The 9,830-nt window shown below is 37.8% G+C and overlaps 1 protein-coding gene across 2 annotated transcripts in view; it reads right to left on the minus strand.

The window, feature by feature from the left end:
- LOC307159202 (metal transporter CNNM4) overlaps nt 1-9,754 on the minus strand; it is a 34,252-nt gene extending 24,498 nt beyond the window's left edge. The window contains exon 1 of one of the 2 annotated variants that reach the window (XM_079872420.1): nt 8,318-9,754. In XM_079872420.1, coding sequence (XP_079728546.1) covers nt 8,318-9,689 — 1,372 coding nt within the window. In that variant the 5' untranslated portion in view covers nt 9,690-9,754. The remainder of the gene's footprint in view (nt 1-8,317) is intronic. The other variant, XM_079872421.1, reaches the window with a different exon arrangement.
- Nucleotides 9,755-9,830: the final 76 nt, after the last annotated feature.

The following is a 9,830-nucleotide window of genomic DNA, read 5'->3' on the forward strand; positions in this document are numbered from 1 at the left end:
AGCCAGTATATGACATTCTTCTTAGCAAAACCTTTCAAAAGTTTCAAAAGAAATTAACTCTTTCCTGCGACACTGAGGGAATTTTCCATCATTTACAAGACAACACTTCCCCGCCATTGACGGAATTTTCCGGCTTTCCGTGTTATTCGGTAGGGGCCGCTATTATGCAACTTCTGAAAGAGGTTCTCCTGATCAAAACACAGGCGAAAAAGAAGCAGAAACATGGGACATAATCATTGCTTTTGCAAGTCTTTGGGGGGAAAAGAAGCGATTTTCTCAGCTTTTTGTTCAAAATATTGCATTTTTTAATGAAACTTTTAAGGTTTGATAAAAAAAAAGAATGAATACTTTTTTCTTTTCTTTCTTTCTTTCTTTTTCTTAATGCATTGGCTGTTTTTTCCGGTTTTTTTTTTTTTTTGGTTTGTTTGTTATATTTCATGTTCAGATATTCATACAACAAAATATTCTGGGGGCCATAACATTTTTGTGAAAATTGTCAAAACTGCTGGTGGGGAAAGAGTTAATACTTTTATTCAGCTATAGGATGCATTATATTGATCAAAAGTGACAATAAGACATTTATAATGTTCTCAAATTTCTATTATTCAAAAGAGTTCTGAAATGTTTTATTACAGTTTCCAAAATATTAAGCATCATAACTGTTTTCAACATTGATGATGATGATAAGAAATGTTTCTTGAGCAGCAAATCAGCATATTAGAATGATTTCTGAAGGATCATGTGACACTGAAGACTGGAGTAATGATGCTGAAAATTCAGCTTTGCATCACAGGAATAAATTACGTTTTAAAATATATTCAAATAGAAAACAGTTATTTTAAATTGTAATAATGTTTTACAACGTATAAACTAATAAACATTATTATACTGCAACAATAGTAGCAATAATCAGATAGAAAAATGTCAATGTTAAAAGCTGTCAGTGTCATTATAGTAGATGTTCTGATATTTGATAATTCTCAGAATTTGGTGTTACTTGAAATTACTTTCTCGAAAATACAGCAGTATTTTAAAGGAAGTTTAAGTCATTTCAATTACCAACTTAAATTGAATCACATAACATTAACATCTAGATCAGAATGTTACATGGGCCGATCTTGCTTGTCAAATATATGAAGGTGAATGGAGTTGATTTAAACTTGTTGGGTCACTTGATTGATTCGCTCACACCTCTAAATGTATAAAATCAGCCCTGACTGTCGATTAAAAGGTGTTACAATATTTGAAAGGAGACAGTTAGGAGGAGGATTTCTATGAGACTTGTAATGATGAGACATTATGTATCCTGACAAATCATGACATTAAATCATTTTTAACCTGCAAAAAAATATCTCCAATATCTTTCGAAGTCTTAATACATATGTATCCGAATGTTCTTACACTGAAGACTTGCAATAAGAAAAATAATGCATTAAGCAAGCATGTTCACACTGTTGTGTCCCACAGAAATTGCGTTCTGCAGAAACTGGACATTACTGATCTCATCCAAATGAATCATTTGGCTAATCTGAGTCATATGCAATGAAAGACACCAATGTTTCTTTACTCAGGGGATGAGTAAATTGCATCTGTAACTGCACACGCCGTCTTAGTTTTTTGTCATCTGCAGTTTCACTGAGGTTCTGTTTCTGAAACTCATCTCAATTACTTCACTACAGTCCCACATAAACTGAACGTCTGTCTGCAGCCAGAACTGTGGATGTGTATGCGAGATTCTTAAATATCTGCAAGTTTACATTTGTGTCAATTTTATTAACCAAAAATTATAAGTTGTCATTACTGCAACTTTTAACATCTTTACGAAAACTCCAGAATTATTTCTGTACAAGTACTGTAACGTGAACATGAATTGCCACTTACACTGCTGTTACATACATATCAGATTGGAGCCAGAGCCATATGGAGAGTTTTCTAAAATAAAATTATGTAGCCTATAATTGGCTATTTGTCTGTTAGTTAACATTAAGTAAAGTCATCTGTAAAAGAAAGTGATTTGAGAAAAAGAGCAATATGGTCAATACTGATTTGATGACAGCTATGGATATACACAGAAACTTTCACCAATTCTCAAATATCATTTCAATAATGCATCTTTAGATCAACCATTTTACTTAATAGATTATAATATAAAAAATAATTAAAAATCTCAAAAATACAAAGATAAATTGTTTAGCAAAACTAAACATAACTAAATTTTAGCAAAACCTTTAAATCAATTGTCTTTAAATAAATCATTAAATAATTATGTAAAATGCATATACATTAAATAAAATGTAATTTTCTTTTTTAGTTAGAACCCCTTGACTTTAAATAAATCAATAAAGTGGTTCTAATCTAGATTAAACGCATTTGTAATTGTTGAGATATATATATATATATATATATATATATATATTACTGATCGAACTGATCGGAGGTTCATGTCCACTGTGAGAGACATAATCTAAAAAAAAAAATTCCAGAAATCACAATATGATTTTTTTACTATTTATTTGTATGATACAGCTGCAAATAAGTATTTGAACACCTGTCTATCAGCTAGAATTCTGACCCTCAAAGACCTGTTAGTCTGCCTTTAAAATGTCCACCTCCACTCCATTTATTATCCTAAATTAGATGCACCTGTTTGAGGTCGTTTCGCTGCATAAAGACACCTGTCCACCCCATATAATCAGTAAGAATCCAACTACTAACATGGCCAAGACCAAAGAGCTGTCCAAAGACACTAGAGACAAAATTGTACACCTCCACAAGGCTGGAAAGGGCTATGGGGAAATTGCCAAGCAGCTTGGTGAAAAAAGGTCCACTGTTGGAGCAATCATTAGAAAATGGAAGAAGCTAAACATGACTGTCAATCTCCCTCGGACTGGGGCTACATGCAAGATCTCACCTCGTGGGGTCTCAATGATCCTAAGAAAGGTGAGAAATCAGCCCAGAACTACACGGGAGGAGCTGGTCAATGACCTGAAAAGAGCTGGGACCATCGTTTCCAAGGTTACTGTTGGTAATACACTAAGACGTCATGGTTTGAAATCATGCATGGCACGGAAGGTTCCCCTGCTTAAACCAGCACATGTCAAGGCCCGTCTTAAGTTTGCCAATGACCATTTGGATGATCCAGAGGAGTCATGGGAGAAAGTCATGTGGTCAGATGAGACCAAAATAGAACTTTTTGGTCATAATTCCACTAAACGTGTTTGGAGGAAGAAGAATGATGAGTACCATCCCAAGAACACCATCCCTACTGTGAAGCATGGGGGTGGTAGCATCATGCTTTGGGGGTGTTTTTCTGCACATGGGACAGGGCGACTGCACTGTATTAAGGAGAGGATGACCGGGGCCATGTATTGCGAGATTTTGGGGAACAACCTCCTTCCCTCAGTTAGAGCATTGAAGATGGGTCGAGGCTGGGTCTTCCAACATGACAATGACCCGAAGCACACAGCCAGGATAACCAAGGAGTGGCTCTGTAAGAAGCATATCAAGGTTCTGGTGTGGCCTAGCCAGTCTCCAGACCTAAACCCAATAGAGAATCTTTGGAGGGAGCTCAAACTCCGTGTTTCTCAGCGACAGCCCAGAAACCCGACTGATCTAGAGAAGATCTGTGTGAAGGAGTGGGCCAAAATCCCTCCTGCAGTGTGTGCAAACCTGGTGAAAAACTACAGGAAACGTTTGACCTCTGTAATTGCAAACAAAGGCTACTGTACCAAATAATACTTATTTGCAGCTGTATCATACAAATAAATAGTTAAAAAAATCATACATTGTGATTTCTGGATTTTTTTTTTTAGATTATGTCTCTCACAGTGGACATGCACCTACGATGACAATTCCAGACCCCTCCATGATTTCTAAGTGGGAGAACTTGCAAAATGGGATGTTCAAATACTTATTTTCCTCACTGTATATATATATATATATATATATATATATATATATATATATATATATATATATATATATATATATATATATATATAAATATATATATATATATATATATATATATATATATTATACACATACATACACACATTTTTTAAATATAACTAACTATCTAAATAAAATAAATAGTATTCATATTTTTCAGCTGGGTTTCTTTGTTGATTGTAATTATATCTTATCCAGATATATTCCAAGAAATGTCTATAAAAATCCAGAACCCCCCCCCCACCCACCCACCCCCACCCCCCACAAATACCTCTTGACAACATTTGATAATTTTTCACAGTTCAAAAGAAACCAAATTACACTTAAAAATTGTAGTCTGATAATTTTATAAGATTTTCTAGAAAATTGCATATTTGTGTAACAAATCCTCTTCTCCTTCCTCAACAGAGCCGTTCCTCCTTGGGATCGAACACAAGCACAAACACACAGTGTATGCTCGGTCAGCACTCCTAATCAACAAATGACATGACAGGAAGTGAAGGATAGGAAGAGAGAAGTATTTGTGACACTGTAGCCATGAATGCATTCACAGAGAAACAGAGACCGTGATCCAACTAGAATACAGAGAGGCTTATGACTTGACAATACCGTCAGAGAGCTGGCCAAATCCACTTAGCAACACTAATCACAGACCAAAACAACAATGTTTGACAGAAATGTGTCATTTCCTCTTTCTCTAACTGTTTTTTTGGATTGCACTTGCACTTATATGGGGCCAAAATTCTAGTGGCGTCAACTAGGAAAAAAGACATGGGTCTTGCAAGAAATCCAATGACTAAACTCATTGTAAACAAACTAAAAATGACTGAGAGTGCTTTTAGGAATCAGCCATTCATTGTGGTTTTTGCCCTGATTTTCCCCCTTACACATTCATACATGCAATGCAGAACCAAAACCATTTGCCAGAGCACCACGAGGTAGACGGCAACCCAAACACTGGGCGGCAGAGGCAGAATGCCATCTTTGAGTACTGAAGCTGATGAGGAAAGAAATACAAAGATTTGGGTTTGTATCATGGACAGAGAGTGAAGAAAAGACTTCTGCTTAAACGAGAGGAAGTGCTTCAAAACGGACAAACTCATGAGCTGAGCGAATAGCATGCATATCAATACCACCTTGTTTTCATTTAATGAATCTAGTAGCCAGCCGGTAACTAATATATTACCTTGCCTGCCCAATTCAAAAGGACAGTATGAAAGCATGCGTCTTAGGGCTTGACTGATCCCAGATGAAGGATGTCCAATCGTGTTGTGATTTCTGTGGTCGTGGCTCCTAAATGGTGGTTCTACGTCGTACAGTGAGAGAGGTTCAAAGGCGGCCGTTTTCAATGTCTTGCGACCAAAGATCACCTGCGATAATTCTCTCACAGTGTCAAAAATTTAACATGATCATCTCACAGTGTTTTTGCTGCTACGACCTACTGACTAGCCATTAAAAATGCAACATGAAATGGCGGATTGATCAATGCGACATGACGCTAAAACTTCTTACCTCAAGCTCCATTTCCAAAATCGGCATGCCAAGTTGCCAACCTCTTTTCCCTAGCATTTACCTCATCCATATTCTCCTCTTTCGCTTCCTTCTATTTTGGAGTGATTCAAAATGTGATTCATCTTGCTCTATTTGTTTACCACTAGCGCATGCTGATGACATTTTATACTTCTATCATAGCCTACGATTCAAGGTGTCATCATCGTACAGTCTACATACATGTCGTACCCAAGTTTATTAGATCCATGTCGTACAGTGTGATTTGTAATGATCTTAGGATTGCTGAAATCGCACAGTCTGTTGTAGGCATAAGGTGCATGTCTGACATCAACAGAATCATAAGTCTGATTATTACCATAACAATCTCAAAGGTATCCACTGCACAGAGAAACCAAGTTGAATTAACAGTGAATCCAAAGATTTTTTCTAGCTTCTACATTAAGAAGTCATGTTATCAGTTCAAATTCCTTTGGTAATATCGCCTACCATGACCATTTGGACACATGGTGACTATCACTTCTACTGTAAAAGCAATTGGGCTATAATACGTGTCAAATCGGTCTTGTTAAATTAATGTGGCACTGGCAGGGATATTAACACAATAACTAATACTACTAATACTAGAGTTAAGAATTATACTGAACTACAGGGAATCAATCAGACTTTGAATAATTGTAATTAATATGCCATTTTTGATCTGGCCATGTTTAAATGGATGTTAATATGGAAGACACACTTCTTCACAGTTTGTGCAATAAAACAGTCCAAGTTCAGAAAAATACAGTCGCAAATCAAAACCTGCTGACAGTAAACTCACACAAGCAATGATAAGATAACAGGTTTTTCTCAATTATTAGTCATGGTTATTGTGATGACAACAAACACATGTGATTAGTCAAACAAGGGCCATTTACATAAAATGCTTAGCCTAGTCTTAGACTGGTCATAACTTTTTTAAGTCAGTTACATGAAAAGGTAGATTGGTCTAATTTGAATCTGAAAAGTAAGACTGATAACTAACTACTAGTTGGTCAGACTAGTTCTTTAAGGGATAGTTCTCCCAAAAATAAAATTATATCATTAGTTACTCACCCTCATGTCGTTCCAAACCTGTAAAACTTTTGTCTTCAGAACACAAAATGAGATCAATGTTCTGACGCAGAACCTGGAAGCGCTGCACTGTGTTTACGTGAACAGAGTAGCAGACTGACATTGAAGAGAAGAGATTGCTGAATAAAGTTTGTTTAAAAGTTGATTTTTTTTTGTGTGCAAAAAAAAAAAAAAAAAAAAAACACTCTACTTACTCTCGTCGCTTCATAACATTAAGGTTGAACCACTGGAGTTTAATGATGTCTTTACTACCTTTCTGGGCCTTGAAAGTGGTTATAAAAGGTCAGAAAAGCTCTCGGATTTCATCAAAAATATCTTAATTTGTGTTCCGAAGATGGACGAAGGTCTTACGGGTTTGGAATAACATGAGGCTGAGTAAATAATGACCAAATTTTCATTTTTGGGTGAACTAATCTTTTATGACACAGTCTTAACTTAGCAGCTATGTTTATGAAATTGGCCCAGCGCTAGCTTCAAAATGTTAAATACCACCTAAGTATTTTAGGCAAGGCTTCAGGACCAAACTACAAATGTCTGCTTAAACATACTTTCCCAGAGTTCCTGCATTAATCACGGTTAGGCAACTAAGATATTGATTACAATAACCTCATGGCTTGCTACTAATGATATCGCAACTATTGATTTGATTATAGGTGGATTCCTGTTATGGACTTGATCTAATACCTGGATTGATTTATAAGGATTTTTACATAATCTAATTGTTTAATTTTTTTAAGCTGTTGTTGTGTTTAGTGTAAAATTATGTCTTGTGTTTCATCTAAATTATTGGTGGATGTCATTAATGTGGTTAAAAATATTATACTGTATGTGGATAATTGTTGTTAAAAATACAATCTCGATGACGTCAATATAATTAGTCTAATTGTTTAAATAATGGGTGGAGGATTAGATTATATAAGAAGGCCTGCGAGCAGAAACATGTTATTCCTCTGTGAATAATGTAAAATAAAGTAACAAAAAAAAAATCTAATTCTGAGTGAGGATCAGAGCTGTACTTTGAAGTAAACAGAAATAAAGCTGAAATTAAATATAAAATTTAAACTAAACAAAAAATTTGAAATGTTGCCTTGGCAAGTAAAAGAAATAAGTTTAAGCTCAAGCACTAAAGTTACTAACTTGAAATAAATAAATACTAAAACTTTAACTGAAATAAAAATAAAGCTAAATAGTGATAGAATCAACAATGACAAATGCACATGACTAAAATGAATACAAAAAATAAAATAAAAATGTAAATAAAAACTGAAAAATATTAAAACAAAAGCAAATTCACAAATATTAATAAAACCTATAATTGTGTATAAAGAACACTAAAATAACACTGCTCTATATGACCAGTGTTTGGAGGGGCAGGATCATTTTCAGGAATGACCTCATGCACTGTTGACTTTATTAAGAAAGGTCAATTATGATTTCATGTAGACTTCATGAGCTTCGGGAAAGCAACCTCCCAAAAAATGTGTGTGGAAGAAAGAGAGAGAAAACAAGAGAAGAAAGAATGTCAACAACTGACCTTGACAGTCAGTGGAGGAGGGAGAAAGGATGCATGTTTTCCAACCTGATAAGAGCGGGACTAATTAATTAAAAATAGATAGTTTGTGGAAAAGGTCTCTATCTGAAAGTGACATCACTGCTGATCCCTCCTTGCTACACCTGATGAAAACCTGGCAATGACAAATACTGCAGGAAAAACAGTGTGTGTCACTGACAAAGATTTACCAACCTTTTTTAAACTCCTCCAGCATGGAATCCAACTTGGTGTCGTGAAACACAAAATGGACCGGATGGTTGTAGAACTTAGTAATGGTCTTCAACGTAGTGCAGTCATCTGGATCCACAAACGCCAGGTCTTTCACAAATAGGATGTCCATGATATTGGTCCGTTCATCCTCATAAACGGGAATGCGCGTGTATCCGCTCTCCATGATCTCCGACATGGTGTTGAAGTCCAGGATGGCGTCGCTGTTGATCATGAAGCAGTGGCTGAGAGGAGTCATGATGTCCTCCACTGTCTTAGTCCTCAACTCCAGAGCGCCCTGGATCATGTTCATCTCCTCTTTCACCAGGTCATTGTACGGTTCGGTCACCTTAAGCATCCCCACCAGCTTCTCTCGGTTGTAGACGGTGCCGATCTCCTGGCCTAGGACGCAATCCAGGAGTTTGCTGATGGGGAAGGACAGTGGAAAGGTCAGAAGCATGAAGAACTTGGTGATGTGGATGGTGTTGGCACCCACCGCCAAGCCGTGGCGAGAGCAGAGCGCCTGAGGAACGATCTCGCCGAAGATGACTATACCGATGGTTGACGCCACCACAGCCCCCAGACCCGAGCCGATGAGATCATCGAGCAGGATGGTCAGCGTGGTGTTGACCAGCACGTTCCCGAGGAGAAGCGAGCACAGCAGGTAGTTTCCTTTCCTCCGTATGGGCTCGATCTTGCGCGCGTACTTCTTCTCCTTATCAGTGCCACAACTCTGCACAATCCGCAGCTCCATGGGGTCCAAAGCCATGAGCCCCAGGTTTAGACCACTGAACATCCCCGAGAGCACCAGGAGGCAGGCTATCAAGATTATTTGGAACCAAATGGGAAGCAGCGACTTCTTCATCTCCACCACACGCAACCTTCCATCATCATCTTCCAGCAGGTACCACTTCCCATCTTGGTTGTGTCTGATGCACAGCGCATATTCCCTGTGGGACTCACTTTTCCTAAGTGCTTTAATTTGGACCCACAGCAGCCCAGAGGTGCCCTGGCTGTTGACATTCATACTTTTACTGATGGAGATGTCTTTGGTGAAGTCAACACAAGTGCTGTTGATATCAGAGCTTCTGCCCTCGCTCTGATCCACGAACTTAATCTGCTCCCAGGTGTCATTGCTGATCTGCAGTCCGTAGAACCTGAGCTGGATGTCGCTGTCCTCGGATACCTGTATGATCCCATCATCGGTGGTCGTGGCAGGCTTGACGCTCTTCTCCAACCGCATGCCGATGATCCGGCTGTCGCTCCCCCAGGATTCCGCTCTAATCGCACAGACTCTACACCAAAATAACAGCATTAAAGTTAGCGTGTACCCTTTCCAACTGCATTCTGTCGCCATGTTTGTTTCACTCTGCGGAATGAGAGTTGACGTCACCTATTCATTTCACACGACCACGCCCCTTCATTAACATATCCTCCGCGGAACTCCAATCAGCGAGTGGTTCGTCACCTTATGAGGAAGGTGGATGTGGGTTTGGTT

This window comes from Squalius cephalus, assembly GCF_949319135.1.
Source record: "Squalius cephalus genome assembly, chromosome: 5".
NCBI lineage: Eukaryota > Metazoa > Chordata > Actinopteri > Cypriniformes > Leuciscidae > Squalius > Squalius cephalus.